The sequence below is a fragment of the Schistocerca americana genome, chromosome 6 (assembly GCF_021461395.2).
Source record: "Schistocerca americana isolate TAMUIC-IGC-003095 chromosome 6, iqSchAmer2.1, whole genome shotgun sequence".
Classification (NCBI taxonomy): domain Eukaryota; kingdom Metazoa; phylum Arthropoda; class Insecta; order Orthoptera; family Acrididae; genus Schistocerca; species Schistocerca americana.
Window position 1 is genome coordinate 204,215,336 of NC_060124.1, and position 17,297 is coordinate 204,232,632.

The 17,297-nt window shown below is 42.4% G+C and overlaps 1 protein-coding gene across 1 annotated transcript in view; it reads right to left on the bottom strand.

Moving 5' to 3' along the window:
- LOC124619765 (cell surface glycoprotein 1) overlaps nucleotides 1-15,026 on the bottom strand; it is a 162,334-nt gene extending 147,308 nt beyond the window's left edge. Inside the window, exons 1-2 of the mRNA XM_047146347.1 lie at nucleotides 14,877-15,026; nucleotides 6,745-6,944 (exon numbers count right to left, since the gene is read on the bottom strand). Coding sequence (XP_047002303.1) covers nucleotides 6,745-6,921 — 177 coding nt within the window. The 5' untranslated portion in view covers nucleotides 6,922-6,944; nucleotides 14,877-15,026. The remainder of the gene's footprint in view (nucleotides 1-6,744; nucleotides 6,945-14,876) is intronic.
- Between the last annotated feature and the right edge of the window lie 2,271 nt (nucleotides 15,027-17,297).

The window sequence follows — 17,297 nt, forward strand, 5'->3', positions numbered from 1 at the left end:
AAAAAACAGATTTAATTACATATTAAAAGGCGATGTGTATACAGTGAGTAATTGTGTTCTACTTACGATGTGTCACATAACTCAGGAAGATGGCCTGTAACTATTCTAAATATTGATAGAACTAGTGCCCAGACTATTTACAGGCAAAACGGAGACTAATATGAAAGTGCACCAGGTTCCTCCGATAGAACTCGCGGAAGATGAATTGGCAGCAGTGAATCGACAGGTCACTGCTCCAGTACGAGAATCAAGGGAAACTTCCAAAACAAGGTTTGTGCATCTACCCTCGCGTTCACAATACAAAACAGAGCACGATTCGTACGTAAAAATATATCTGCGCTTGGGATACATTCCGAAGTGTGAGGCATGTGTTTCTGAAACAAGTAACTGAATTCTGCTACTTTTAATTTTCCACATTTAGTTTCCCATCATAACGGGTGTTTTATAGTGACAGTATCGTTGAATAAACAATACGGATATTTTCTTAGGCAAATAAATTTTGACCTCAAACTTTCATTCCCGCGAAGACCTAGTAGTTTCAGTTTAGTGCAATAAAATTACAGGATTAAGATTTGGCAGTAACTAGTGATTTTCTATCAGTGAAGTCCTTGGATGTCAAATTCCATCAGACTAATTGTGTCATTTTCTTTCGACAATCTAGCGTAGCGTTAAAGAACCATGCGAGTAGTCACGAAAAATCAACACGGTAGCACAGAGATTGGTCGTATGGTGGAGGAAAGCCATTGGCTGGTCCTTTTTTTTGCAAAGTAGTTAAAAAGTTTCCAGGACTCAAACAATATCCCGGGATAATCTTATTACGGTGAAGAGTCAAATCCTAGCATGATAAAATTTTCGTATCCGTAACTGTCACATACTCTGGTAAAAGTTCTGATATTCCCGATGGCTGCATCTGCTTTCGTCACACCCTCGTAGCTCTTTTCGCCTTTGTTACAGTGTTATTTACAAATTGTAGTGCGCGTCCTATTATTCTCTGCAAAGTTCGGGCTTCCCATGCAACTCGGGCCATGGTTCACACGTATATACACCACTGCATATCTTGGACTTGCTTCGGTGCACGTCCTAAGCTTTCCAGGACATTACAGACCAATGCACAACTTTACGATCCCCGCTTAATGTTCTTTCCTGCTTTATTCCTTTTGATTTGCTTCAGTGTTTTTGTAATTAAAGTAAGCAATATCTTATGGGCCTGTGCAATGCACTGTTAACCGCTACTACAGTGCTGAAAATTTTCTTGACATGGCCTCTAAGCTGCTTACCTTGATATCTTCGTCCCTTGCTAAGTCTGATTCAACATCCATCTAACCGACCACAAAATCCTTTACTGGTAAGCAAGACTTTCAACAAATACTTTATGTTTCGGAAATTATGAATAAAACAGTATTAGATCATTTTATTCGTTTCAGGACAACCATTGTCTCTCCATCACACTGAAATCTGAATTCTAAGCAGAACTGTTGCCCTCACATACGGAACAGTGGCGTAAGGTACATCGTACGCCCACACTTCGCAAGCCACCCTACGGTGTGTGGCGGAGGGTACTTCCCGTACCCTTCATTATCTTTGCCCTTCCCTGTCCACACGCGAATGGCACGTAGGGATAATGGCTGTAGACATGACACTGTATGAGCTCTAATTTCTGATTTTCTCGTAATTTGCGGTGGGACATTATGTTGTACAACCGTTCTGAGGTATGCTACTTTATTAAGAATCAGTTTTCAAAATATTGTAAATCACATAACTGATTACTTCATATATACATATAATTGCTTATTAATCGCGGTGCAAAATTTTTACAGAAATTGCCCCAAAACAAGCAAATATGCCACACCATTTCCTGTAACTTAAAAGCGCCGATACACTGTTACGCCTACTTATCAGACTTTAACGTGAAGACGTTTTGGTTTGCGATTATCATCTCTTAGTTGTATGTAACGTTGTACAGTTAGCGTGTTTAAGCGTGCCGCTAAAAGCGCCAGCATTTGTGTAGCCAGTCTGGCGTATGAACGCCGGCCGGCGGTAGAGTACGCCGACACGTAAACACTGAGGGCAGCGAGCGACCGGGACGTTGCGCAGAACTGTTTTGGAATGCCGTACTTCGTTTACAAGATACACGAGCAGACCTGGACCCAAAGAGTGTAACGACTACGGGTCACCCAACTATGTAACAGCAAAGGGGAAGTCAAGCTGTAACGTCAGTAACAGGCGTAAGTTATCGGCAAACCACACTCTCAGCCGAACGTGGTTCTGCTTGCGAATCCATTTTGCCAAATTAAGTTCTTGGTCGTTTGACTGCATTAATGTTTTTTCCAATCAGCCATCTACTTTTGTTGTTTATGAGTACAATGTGTTAACGACTTCATAGAACTAGCACCAGACGTCTATACGACTGCCCAAACGTGCAAATCAAATGGCTCGCACAGCACAGATGTGCGAACCCGCATTATATGTGCCTGAACCCTGGTACCCTGTGGCAGTAAACCCAACACGTCCCGTTCCCCCCGCCCCAACTATACATTAGTCTCTCTCTACATCCTGTTCAACGAAACATTAAACACCGCGCTCTACCTGATTATGAAATGTGCATAAAGATCCATCCTTCCCGATTTAACGAATCACTTGTTCCTCATTCTGAATCTCTTCGCCTTCTCCACTTTCTTCACTAATTTTCCAATGCTTTGCTCGGGGCCTCCTCTCCAATAATCGTCCAATAACGATCACCTGCTGTTCACATCCCACAATCCACTCCAGTCAATTGCGTTTCTCCATTTTTTGTAAATACTATCGTCAACTGACTCAAATACAAAAATGTTACTATGAACCAATATACAACAACCAATTCCAAACTTTTTAAACATGTACATATTTTATAGGAACTTCATATTTTATTAATTCTCTAGGCCGAAGAGCTTCAGTTTACAGCTTATAGCGTCCCCAGTGAAATAATACAAAAATACTTAAAAACAGTATTTATAAACAAGAGATTTTAAAAATTGAATAATATACTTTTCTCATGTACCCGTTAATTAATTTGTGTAAGTTTCGAGGGCAAAGAAATATAACAAAACGATCTAGAGACAAGATACGCTCTTTTGTTAATTTTTTAGTCTTCTTCACTTCTCTCGTCTTGGTTGCGTGTAGACTGACGTCTTGCGAGTGCTGGCCAATGTAAGCATATTTGTACTAATTAAGCAGATTATATATTGATTTAATATCATTGTTCACTTTTAATTTGTAAGAGGTGATCCCGATTTCATGTCCGCCTTCCTTGAATTAACTTGCATTCGAGTAATTTACAGTGCAACAATCGCAGCGGCCGATGCAGCCAACGACGCCATTACGTGGCGATATTAACTTATAAAAAATTACCGGAAGCGAAAAACTCGCCCGCTATTAACATAATACACATTTTTCTCCACAGCCGCCCGACGTTGCAGAAAATACGTAGCTTTAAGATTCTTATTTTCAGTACCACAGCCGAGAGCCAGAGCCAGGACTCCGACAATGGTTAACGGAGGTAAGAAGAAATACTCTCGCGCGTGTGTGGGCCGCAATTGTAATTAATAACTAAAGATTTTGCTTTAAAGCGAGGTGACTAGCCGAGGAAATTAATATGAAAAGTTTATTCCATTGTTCAACTTATATGTTCATGTTTTAAGATTCAGCGAGTCTAACGTTATTTACGTGGAAAATAATTTATACTGAAGATTAAATTGTCAAAAAAGGAGAACTTCACAAAAGCATTTAATTGTAAAATGAAATATTTTTATTAAGGGCCACCACGTAAGTCGGCAACAAACAATAATATATTAAATTACGAAGGCCGACGGACGCGAGAAGCTGACGACTCTCTCGCCTTGATGGGCGAAGGAGAAAAAAAAAAAGGAAAGTTTATTGCATGCAGGTTAAGACATTACCTTCAAATATACTGATGTGATACACGCCCGTCATATCTGACCATATAATGAAAGTTTACATTTAATGCAATACGCATCCATGGTTACCCAAAACTGCTTTACGCAAATGGTTCTAACAATCGACTACCTACTGTCCTTATGAAATTAAGTATGTTAATACCCGTATGTAAGAAATTACTTTTTGTTAATATGCAATACCATGTCAACTCGTGTGGGCATTAACGTGTAATGTTTTAGGTCTGTGCGTGTGAAAGGGTGAAGGACTGGGGGTTTCGCAGTTCGGGACTGGTTGCGTAAGGTAACGGTAGAGGGCGGGGATATGCTACCCCGTTTATGGCTCTGCCAACCTCATCAAGCAATTGAGGTAGCCATCACCGAATGCTTTGCCTACTCCACTCTGCTGTGCAGTTCTTTGCTACTTATTGTGAAATGATGCTGTTCTATGTTCCTTACGGGGCTCAGCTCTCAATCCCACGATGGGTCAGCGGCCGTCATCAGCATGCATCGGTTCTGTTTTCGAAGGAAAAACATAGCTAAGCTGCCCTGCGACGTGGAGGTCGGGCTTTATCCTCTCTCCTCACCTCTGCGGCAGCTGACTGCTACGTTAGTGTTACTACCACTACTACTAGGGTGGCCGTCACGAAATTAAGACACCTCAAGATCACCGCCGCTTCCTGCAGTACTCTGGCAGTCAGCGCTGTGATTCGCCCGCCTCATTGCTTTGTTGCCTCATGTGCATTGGCCAGCGCCAGTTGACCTGTATTCCCCATGCGATATCGTGTGTTCACGTGAGGTGATTTTTACTGGTCTACCAACAGCGAAACCAGGATTAATATAAATTATGCCCAAGTTCATAAAATAAAACCTTGTATTTCAGAATATATTCTTTTCCGTACTAATAGTGCAGTAACATCGGCAGAATCGAGAGACTTGGGGACAGGTTTTCATTCTCCAAACGAAAAAATAAAACAAATTACTGGATTTTACGATTTTGACGAAGTGTGTAGAAATTTACACCGATAGTACGACAGGGGAGAGTTTCCGACAGCTAGAACAAATGAGAGCTCCGTGAAAATAATTATTCTGACATATCTATCGTTCATCTACGTCCACTTGGTTTTATACAGGAAGTATGAAAATTTTTAATGCAGATACTTTTCGGAAGCAAAAACAAAGCTTTGTGTAAAATGCATTTAATACGAGCACAGGACAAAGTCTTCTTGTGTACTTCGATAAAGCCTGGATTTAACAAGTATCATTCGCGAAGATATACATTTTGCTCTCGACTTCAACAGAAATATTGGCCTCAAAAACCTAGTTACTTTTGTGTTGCGTATAGCGGAGATTTGGGTAATGGGTGCAGTGGCGAAGTGTCAGTTAAGGGTCGCAAATAAATTTTCGGAACAAAGCAAAGAATCTCAGTCATATTAAGGCAAGCCGTCTGAAAAAAATTCTGGGGACGGCGTAGAAGTACTCGCGCGCTGTCGCGGCACGGCGTCTCTCGTAAATAACTCCGTTTGTCGGTGACACTACATAGTAAAAGATCTCATTACCAATCATTTCATAGTTTTAACTTTCTCGCTGCAAGTTTCTATAAGGTTCTACAGAATGCAAACTCATCACTGACGTGTTTTCATTACACAGGTGGAAAAGTTCCACATCTGTCACGTGAACTATTTTTATCTGAGTACTCGTATGTTCTTACGATAAAATACGTGTCGCGAACATCTTTAAACTGATAACGTTCATACATAATTTTCAGTCCAAATATACATGGTTTTCGCAATGCATCTTACACACATTTAGATGTTTTAGAGGGGACTTTTAGATCAAGTACCGGTAACGTCACCCACCAACGCTACAGAGCGTCAAAGTTATACGAGTGGCGCCTGTAAATGTTTGTGTATACAGGATGGAGACGGATAAATACGTAAAGGAAGCAAAAGAAAAATTCGGAGTAGGTATTAAAGTCCATGGAGAAGAAATAAAAACTGAGGTTCGCCGATGACATTGTAATTCTGTCAGACAGCAAAGGACTTGGAAGAGCAGTTTAACGGAATGGACAGTGTCTTGAAAGGAGGATATAAGGTGAACATCAACAAAAGCAAAACGAGGATAATGGAATGTAGTCGAATTAAGTCGGGTGATGCTGAGGGAATTAGATTAGGACATGAGACACTTAAAGCAGTAAAGGAGTCTTGCTGTTTGGGGAGCAAAATAACTGATGGTCAAAGTAGAGAGGATATAGAATGTAGACTGGCAATGGCAAGGAAAGCGTTCCTCAAGAAGAGAAATTTGTTAACATCGAGTATAGATTTAAGTGTCAGGAAGTCGTTTCTGAAAGTATTTGTATGAAGTGTAGCCATGTATGGAAGTGAAACATGGACGATGAATATTTTGGACAAGAAGAGAATAGAAACTTTGGAAATGTGGTGCTACAGAAGAATGCTGAAGATTAGATGGGTAGATCACAACTAATGAGGAGGTATTGAATAGAATTGGGGAGAAAAGTTTGTGGCACAACTTGACAAGAAGGGACCAGTTGGTAGAACATGTTCTGAGGCATCAAGGGATCACTAATTTAGCATTGGAGGGCAGCGAGGCGGGTAAAAATCGTAGAGGGAGACCAAGAGATGAATACACTCACAGATTCAGAAGGATATAGGTTGCAGTAGGTACTGGGAGATGAAGCTTGCACAGGATAGAGCAGCATGGAGAGCTGCATCAAACTAGTCTCAGGACTGAAGACAACAACAATACTACTACTACTACTACTACTACTACTACTACTACTACTAGCGCTACGCACATGCGCGCCTTCAGACGGGGCGTGGGTGTCGCCGTTGGCCTGTGCTGGCTTGATGGCGGCCGCGTCGCCGCCGTCTTCGATCTTCTCCAGACGCCCTTCCAGCGGCTGGCCGTCCACCTCGCCCTTCTTCGGCGTCGTCGTGATGTCCACCGACCGCTTGCTCTGCTTGCCTCCCATTATGGCGCTCTCAGCTTTACTCTCTGCAACAAAAACACGTTTCCGCTCATTTCCTGGAGTCAATGCTACAACAAATTAAGCTGTATGTAGAAAGGTTACACACGAAAACGATCATTATCAGCGGTCAGTGTTTTATTGGCTGGCTGTATAAAACGTGGTACACCTGTTTACATCGAAGTTCCGTAGGCTAGTCGGCGAATTCACAGCAATGATCCAGCACCAACTCACTAAGATTCTCTCTTTGGTTCACAGTAACAGTGCCTTGGTACGATGCGATTTCAAAACTATACTGGATGTTGCAAACCCCGCGGTCGTTAATAAAATGTTTTATTTTAGTCTCATAACCGGTTTCGGGTTACCACGTGCATCTTCAAATGGCTAACAGTTCTTGTTACGCAGATGTCTGCTCCTCACGGCACAAGAATATTTGACTATTAATTTGTTTACAATGTGTGTGCTGTGTGGAAAGAACGTATACATCGAGCTAGAATATCACATGGATCACAACGAAACAAATTGCCATCTACTGGAATTGAAAAAAACTATTTTGCAACAAAAACTGCAAGCACTTTAGCTCATTTTTATTAATGAAATAACTGAAAGTGGCACTAAATAGTTAAATATCCTTCTGCAGTGTGGAGGAGACGACATACTCTTTATCAAAAGATCTGGGTAACAAAGTATTCGACATCTAAAGATGGGCATGGTAGCCCAAAACCAAGTTTTTGTGGTTCGTTGCGTCATTCAACTAAATTGCGAAACTAAGTGTACATAAATTTGGCGATTTTCGTTTGCCCTTATCCATAAGGTACGAGCATACAGAATAGGTTCCCAGATATGAAGGGAGGGGTCGCAATACCTGCCGTACGACTTTCGTAACACTAAGAAACATGAGAAAAACAACTTCCTACCATACCTGTAAAGTTAAAATTTGGTGTATTTATCACCATTAGAGATCTCGAAAAGTATGCAGAATCAGACTAAGAACAGCCGACCAGTTGCAAAGGATAAAGTAATCTTTACCTAGGTTTCAATAGATATAAATCTATCTTCTTCAGAAGACGGCAGTATTATAACAACATGAAGTGATATGTCCTTATCGTTTAGGCAAACATCTGCATAGTTACATTAATCATATAAAATATAGCCCTGACAACAGGGTTTGTCAAACAAATAAAATAGGTACATAGAAGTTGCAGAGAGGCTTAGGCGCTCTGCAACTTCTATGTACCTATTTTATTTGTTTGACAAACCCTGTTGTCAGGGCTATATTTTATATGATTAATGTAACTATGCAGATGTTTGCCTAAACGATAAGGACATATCACTTCATGTTGTTATAATACTGCCGTCTTCTGAAGAAGATAGATTTATATCTATTGAAACCTAGGTAAAGATTACTTTATCCTTTGCAACTGGTCGGCTGTTCTTAGTCTGATTTACGTGGAACCATTGCTGTAGCGCAGCTATGTTTAAAGTATGCAGAATATTTGGAGACCTGAACTTATTGTTGCCAATACTTCTGCGTATTTCATTTGGACGTTGTCAGTTTCGATACAAACTGATAGAAACCGTGAAAAATGTGTTTTAGCATTTTTAGAGCAATTACATCTTTCATAATTAGTATTAATAGTAATTAACAATGTAAAAACTTATGTGGTTATACAAGTTTAGGCATTAAGGTAATGCTCCTTTTGTAGAATCAGTACGATGGTTCTCTTCTGCAGGTCTGTTCACATTTCGCCATCCACATATGTATTCACGTTATGAATCACTTTCCTGTTTTCAGTCACAAGTCTATAGTATTCCAGACGACATTTGCCCACTGCGCAGCAAAATGCTTCAACAGTTTCTGAGAGTCCACTACTTTTGCCTCTGCAACAGGCATGTCAATTTTGGCGGGGCTTTTGGTGCGTATGATTAGTGAAGTGTAACGTTGCAGATCAATATGAAATGGAATGAGGATGCAAGGGTTGAAGCACGGTCGACGAATGGCCGAATTAGGTTTATTGAGAGAATGTGAGGAAAGTGTGGTTCCACCTGTAAAGGAGACTGCATATAGTACACTAGAGTGACACACAGTCTACTCGAGTGTTTGGTGTTCATCAGGTCGGATTAAAGAAAGACATCGAAGCGATTCGGAGGCGGGTTTCTAGATTAGTTACCGGTAGGTTTGAACACGTAACTGTTACGGAGATGCTTCGTGAACTCAAATGGGGATACCTGGAGAGAAAGCGATGCTTTTTTCGTGGAAAACTATTGAGAAAATTTACAGAACCGGCACCGCCAACGCAGATTTCGCGCGTAAGAACCACGAATATTAGAGAGATTAGGGCTCTTACGGAGGAATACAGGCGGTCGCTTTTTCCCCTCGCTCCACTTTCAAGGGCATAAGGAAAGGAAATGACTAGTAGTGGTCCCATACGGTGGCTTGCGGGGTGTACATATAGGTGTAATGTACAACACGTGGGGTTGCTAGCTTCTTCAGTCTGAACTATGAAAATCCAAGAAAGTGTCGGGATTATCGCAGATATCTTAGTATTGTTAGATTTTGTATAATCTGTTGCTACTGAAACTTCAGCAGCTGCAGGTCTACTACACGCGTGAGCTTACGGGACGCCTAGTCGCGGCGTGGTAACTCGTCTCTTATCCTGAATCATTTGCACGATAAATCGTAATGGTTTGTACCGAGTTATTTTACATTCACGTCACTAATTTGTAAATGTGGCGACACGCTCAACATGTACAAGTATTTGTCCTTTACATGAATACTGTAGGCCTACTTGGCGCATTTATGAAAGAAATAACGGCCCAACGAGCTATGCTGTCAGTATTTTCTTTCAGATGATCAATATAGGAGTGGCTTATTTGCAATGACAATTTTATTCTTGCACTAGAACGATCACGTCCATGTTTAATCAGGAATAAATGTAATATCACCCAAAGTATGAGTGATGGCTTGATCGTGGTATTTGTTAACATATTCAAACTATACTTGAAAAGTATATAATGGTTGGTTGACTCGGGGGAGGGGAAGAAACAGCGGGATCATCGGTCCCATCTGAGTAGGGAAGGATGGAAGGAAGTCTGCCGTGCCCTTTCAAATGAGCCATCCCGACATTTTCCTGAAGCGATTTACGCAAATCGTGGACAACAAATCAGGGCGGCCGGGCGCGGGTTTGAACCGTCGTCCTCCCGAATGCAATTCCTGTGCCCTAACCATTGCGCCACCTCGCTCGGTGGTATATAATGGAAGGACACGCAAATTTAAATGTGAATGCTCAGACCTCGCAAACTGAACTAATTAACAAGCAATCAACTAACGGAACTGCAAACGAAAAACAGCATTTCTTATTGAAGTCTGGTGCTAAGAATTTTGAATAGTAAAACCAGATTCAGGTCGAGCAGACTGACCCTCATAAATGCAGACTAACGCATACGACAGCCAGCTCCGCGCATGCAGTGCCGTCCTTTCAAGAACCTGTTTCTTCGCCAGTATCCGAGCATTCGTAGCAGATAGCCGTCTGAAAGAAGAGTTCACAATACCCTGACCTGCTACTGACCAGCACCACCCTTTCTCCGTCTATCTTCTGCAAAACTGCAAGCCTAAGCAGTGAATACTGCTGCGGCCACGCAGCTATAAACGTTCCTTCGGCATTGCATCATTTAACGCGTGCTACAGTTATGACTCAGGAAGTACGCCGACGACCTCCAGCGCGTCAAGTCGTTATCGGTCATGCTGCACTTTAAACTGAAGGGTGACACTTTCCGGAAAGTTGTAGCAGTTTGTAGCAGTGGCAAGAGTTGCTTTATCACACCCGTTTCAAACCACGCGAAACGTTGTTACTGGAAATAAACTGCGCAATTAGTGCACTCATTTGTCCTCACACTGCGTTGTAACCGCCACAACGAATTCCCGTGTTTCGTCTCTTACATCACTTAACTGCCTCAGTCTACTGTCCCATTACGTGCTGTGGATATCAGTTTTTCACTATACATCATTTTCTTCAGAAAATCGCTCCTATGTGCACACAACGTGTTTAACACGTTTTCAGACAGACACTAGTCAATACACATTCACTAAGACGGCAGTATTTCTATGGACATAGACGAAGCATCCACAGAACAGACCTGCAAACTACGAGGGCTATCCACAAAGTACATTACGTTTTGGAATTAAAAATAAATAAAGTATTGGAAAATTTTTATGATACACAGATGAAAGCCACACTTAAATACTAGTTTTCTACATACTTGCCATTTAAATTAAGGCACGTGGTTACCTCTTCTTTTGGGACAGAAAAGATGTGATTTTTGTGGATTTCATGGAAAGAGGCACTACAATAAACTCTCAAAGGTATTGCCAGACTCTGCACAACCTCAGAAGAGCAATACAAAACAAGCGCAGGGGAAAGTTGGGCTCAAAGATCTTGCTGATTCACGACAACGCCCGGGCCCACACGGCAAATGCCACTCGTGAAGTTCTCGAATCTTAAGTGGGAGTTGTTTCCTCATCCGCCGTACAGTCCCAATCTGGCACCGAGCGACTTCCATTTATTCCCAGCAATGAAGAAGTGGTTGGCTATGCAGCGTTTTGATGACGCACAGCTTCAAGAAGAGAACCACGTGGTTGAAGGCGCAGGCGGTCGAATTTTACGACGAAGTTATTTCCAAGCTCGTCCATCGCTACGCCAAGTGCCTTAATTTAAATGGCAACTATGTAGAAAAGTAGTATTTAAGCGTGGCTTTCATCTGTATATAATTAAAAAATTTCCAATACTTTATTTTTAATTCCAAAACGTAATGTACTTTGTGGATAGCCCTCGTATTACTTTCGATAATAGACGACGCGATCTACGAATAACATGTTTCCTATCTGTTGCTCGCTGTTCCTTCGAATCTCAAATTGTTCCGAGATTGCAAAAATTTTTACGTTTTGAAGAAACAAAGGTCGATCCAGAGCCCGTGCGCGTGTAATCTAAGGCTCCTCCTACACACGCATCAGCGTATCGGCCAAGTGACCAATTTCGTGGCAGCCTACCACACGTCCCGAACGACTGCACTCAGCGATTACAGGCGCCGCCCTGTTGTGAATTTTTTGGTTTCACACCAACAAGAAAAGTTTTGCCTCAGCTGTTTTAGAGGTAAACTGGGGCAAAGAAGTGGCTACATAATGCAAGGAAAGAAATTTACCCACATTGTTACTTAAGCAATGGGAGCCGACTTTCGTAATTAAGAATGGATGAGATGCGTTTTCAAGCTGCTGAACATAAAATCTTAACGATAAGGTATAGTCACAGAGGATGTTAGATACATTACGATTTCTACTTAGTGCCAGACATTAAGAGGACCTCAAATTCAGTACTGTTGAATCCACACAAATATCAACTAAATTGCCTCCCGAAACCTGCAATGTGATTTCTAGTTGACTGAGGAAATACATCATGGCAAACCAAAATAAAAGATATCCACGTAAACGTTATTAATTTACTTATATACGTAACAAAAGACGACCTGTAAGATTCAGAAACTCTTCAAATTCGAACATTAAGGCACACATGGCGGCGCAAATCTAGAGGCTACAGATACATGAGAAAGCATTTGGCAACTGTCATGACTAATAAAAGTCGCACATTTAGCTCGATGCAAGGGCCTTAGATATAGACAACTTTTTTTAACTCTTATACCAATGAACCAAGTGGGTATTAGATTAATATCCGTCAAATGTCTTTAGATTTCCGATAAGTATAGTAAATAAAACCTAAAAGCACAAATACAGAAGGTCCACGGACATTGATTCTCTCTACATGCCATACGAAAGCTTTATGAATTCGTTAAAAGAAAAAAGCTCTTGCATCTAAACTCCACGCACGATGTGTCCCACAAGCATCTACGGTCTTTACATTTCTCCAGAAACAACTTCGCCCGCCTCGCACCCTGTTACGTACATTTGGTCAGCATTTAATGCTGCGCGCAGTGACAAAAGAACTCTTTGTCTGGCGGTTTCTTGGGTGGGGCGGGGCGGTCGGCTACCGGATGGTCCTACCTAGAGAGCCTGTATACAGAGAGTGGTCCTAGATTATGCGTTGTGCATGCATGTTCGATTTAGTTGTATATCGTTTTTAGTACGTAATTAGCGTTTGCGAACTTGTCGTTTGTTATCTACGAGAGGTATTCAAGCATATATATGAAAGAAAGTCGTAAGCAGGTGTTTACTTCGTGACAAGCAAAAAGTTTGAAGACTTGACAATTACTAATACGTCTCACTTTTTTTGCATGTCACAAGTAAACAACTGCTTACGACTTTCATTCATCTGACGCAATACAGGTAAGTTAAATCTTTAGCGTTATGCACTTCCGATACAAAACAAATGCTATACACTTTTTTTATTTACGTTACTTTCATTGCAATATATCTAGTAAACGAACTTTAAAGGAGATAAATGAAAGTAACGAATAATTTTTACAGCCACTGTATCCAATTTTCCTATGTTGTACGTAGTAGGCTACTATGAGTATATTATAGCTGCAAAGAAAGGCATTTCCACTACTGGCCATTCAAAAGTTCCGCCCGAAGATTTGCACAAAAACAGCGGCCGTATCGTCCGGTTGGCCACTCTCTCCCTATACAGGTTCTAGTCCTACCCAGCCGACGTCGACAAGGAAAGTGCATCGGTGGGTCAAAACGCCAATTTCTCCGTCCGTCGGCGCGTGTGTAGGGCCCTTTACGCACGCAGCAACACACGTGGCGTATAACGTTAACAGACAGTTAACGCCCCCACCGCTTACGTGGAGAAAGATTTTTCTATTATGTCAGTAACTGCGAGAGAGAGAGAGAGAGAGAGAGAGAGAGAGAGAGAGAGAGAGAGAGAGAGGGGGGGGGGGAGGATGACGAGGGTGAGTGGGGGGGGGGGGGGAGGGGGGGTGCGGCCCTTGAATGGAGACTGATGAGAGAAGTAAGTCAGGAGGAGGGGAGGGCGACTTCACGTCTCAGGTTGACCCTGAAACGCAGCTCCACCCTCCTTCCTTGTGAATGAGGCTTGTTTTGCACCAAACGCACCAGAAAAATAGACGGTATGAGACATTGGAAGAACCGCATGACAGATTTACTAAGACCAGTATCAAGGTTTTGTTTTAAGTTACCGATTTTACAAGCTTATCTGCATGCAAAACCGCTCTGAAGTATTCCCTAACTCACCATTTTCTATGAAACCATCAGACAGGACGCTATATTTTTCTGTAATTTTCAAAACAAACACCAGAATAGGAGAATAAGCCAGCAATCTAGGACATGGGTAAGTAATAATTCAGCTGGCTATGTTACCGTGCTGATGGGAGATTCGTAAATTTCGCCCAAGATCATTTTCATACATGTATCTTAACCCAAGTGCATTTCTCCTCCCCCTTCTCTAAAAAATGGTTCAATGGCTCTGAGCACTATGCGACTTCTGAGATCATCAGTCGCCTAGAACTTAGAACTAATTAAACCTAATTAACATAAGGACATCACGCACATCCATGCCCGAGGCAGGATTCGAGCCTGCGACCGTAGCGGTCGCCCGGTTCCAGACTGTAGCGCCTAGAACCGCACGGCCACCCCAGCCGGCCCCCCTTCTCTAGAACAAAGTTACCGATACTACAAAGCCATCTCTAACTAGTGCAGATTAAGAGTGTAGTAACATCAGGCAATTCTTTGAGTCATTACTAATAGTTGGTCCAGAATTCATTAGCTCCAATACGCGTTTGTTGTAAACCTAGGGTGAAATGCAGTAATACTGTGGCAGAAACAATAGTAAAACGGTTGAAATGCCGGTGCTTAGTTATAACCAGAACCATGTCAGTACCAGAGAAACTGGCAGCGAAGAAAATATCACAGCGAACTGTTCACGATGGAGACTAAACTCCCCTCTGCCACCGGGCGAAGTACGCGGCAGGCTGGAGAAAACGCGGCTCACCTGTCCCGCTGACTGCTGGAGCTGGCAACGCCGTCGCAACACCTGCTGCTCGACTGACCGAGTGAACGCACGCGAGCTTCCCTGGCGACGTCCTCGCCCCGACTGACGACGACTGGCGGGCCCGCTTCCTTCGGAACAGCGCACCGCGAGATAAGGAACTGCCCCGCCGGAAACCGGGAAGCGAAGCGTCCGCTCCGTCTGCGGCCGCTCGGCTACGTCACCCGTGACGTCACCCGGCCGCTGACTGCTCTGACACACTTGGCGTGCTACACACTCTGCGCCTGCGTAGCCTTAGGAATGCGGCAGCTCAGCGGAATTCCACGAATGCGACGCGACGCGATGTGATGCGATCAATGCGCTGCGATGAATCACAAGCCGGCGGATCAGTCCTCGCTCGTACCGAGAACGAGCGAGCGTCGTACTGCTGTGGGCGAGACTACTGTGTGTGGCTTCTCCTGCGCCAAACTCTTCGTCTCACCATCTTGCACCCTATGTCCTTAATCATTTGCTGCCTGTATTCCAGTCTCTCTCTTCTCCTACAGTTTTTACCCTCTGCAGTTCCCTCTATTATCGGGAAGTTCTTCCCGAAACCTTACCGCACGTCTTATCACCCTGTCCTTGTGTTTTCCTTATGTTCCTTCCTTTGTGCGATTCGTGGGAGAAACCCACATTCCTTACCTTATCACTCTAACATTTGTCTGTAGCACCAAATCTCAAACGCTTCGATTATCATCTGTTCCGGTTTTCCCACTGCCTATAACGCACTGTTCACTACCATGGAATGCTGTGCTTCAAACGTATGTTCTCGGAAATTTCTTCCTCAAATTGAGGCCTAGTTTGGTGCTAGTAGACTTCTTTTAGTGAGTAATGCCAGCTTTGCCAGCGCTAGTCTGCTTTGATCCGCCAAAGGTTATTTTGCTTCCAAGGTAAGAGAATTTCTCCAGTTCGTCTACTTCGGTACCACAAATTTTTGTAAGTTTCTTGCTAGTCTCATTATTTTTGCCTTTTTCTGGTTTACTCCAATCCAGGTTATGTGCTCATTAGACTCTTCATTCCATTCAACAGGTCCCGTAATTGTTCATCACTTTCAATGACGACAGCAGTGCCACCAGCGAATCTTCCCATTGATGTCTTTCTACCCTGAATTTTAACCACATGCTTGAACCTTTATTTTTTATTTTCATCATTGCTTCAGCGATGTATAAATTGAACAGTACGGGGGGGGGGGGGGGGGGGAGGGAGGGAGGGAGGAGAAACTACATCTTTGCTTTACAACCTTTTTAATCCGAGCACTTCATTCTTGTTTCAATTTTGTCATATACAGACATGGCTGGGGAATCGTGGCTGTTACATAAAATAAATTGTTGGTGTGCAGCAACCAGCCAGAAATTGGTTTTAGGTTACTTTATTGAAAAAGTGCCGTTACCGGTTTCAAATTTTTTACAATTAATCATCAGACGGATTTTTCATGCAAAAATTCGACACCGGTAACAGTACATTTTCAGTAAAGTTACCTAAAACCAATCTGTGGCTGCTTCCTGTACACCATCCACAATTTACTTCATTCTTGTCTCCATGGTTCTTGTACGTACTGCATATTACCCGTATTTTCCTATAGCATTGCCTAGTACGGCGGTGCGGGTCTCCAGCACCGTTCCCCTACGCTCTGTCAAGAAGCATGGGACTTCATTTCCATATTACTACTCTTTCGCAAAATTTTAAACTAGCGCCATTTTACAAGGCCGAAAACATTTTCTTTAAGGACAGCAAATTCTATGAATGTATCTCGATTTTACTTAAATCTTGCTTCCATTATCAAGAGAAATGTCAGAACTATCTGGTGCCTTTACCTTTCCAACAGCCAAGCTGATCATTATCTAAGGAATCCTCATTTTTCTTTTTCAATCTTCTGTATAATATATTTTGTAGTAGCTTGGATGCGTAAGACGTTAAGCTGATTGTGTGGCAGTTCTCGCATGTATCTGCCCTTGCTCTCTTTGGAATTGTGTGGATAACAATTTTCTGAAAATCTGATAGAATTTCTCCAATCTTACAGAATCTGCACACCAACGTGAATAGCCATTTGGTTGCCATTTCCCCCCAGTTATTTTATAAATTCTGATGGAATGTTATTTATCCCTTCTGCCTTATTTGATCCAAGTCATCCACAGCTTTTTTTAAAAAAATCTCTCTAATACGGGATCTCCTATGTCTTCCATATTTATTCCAATTTCTTGTATCAAGTCGTCAGACAAGCCCCTTCCCTCATCGAGACCTTCATATAATGACGGGTGCACAGCTCAGTACAACTACAGCTCCGATTTATCATTAACTTATCCTTCTAACGGAGGTAGTTCTAGGTTAAACTACTTGAAAATATACAGCATCCAGCAACTTCATGCATAGCTTTATTTTTGCCGC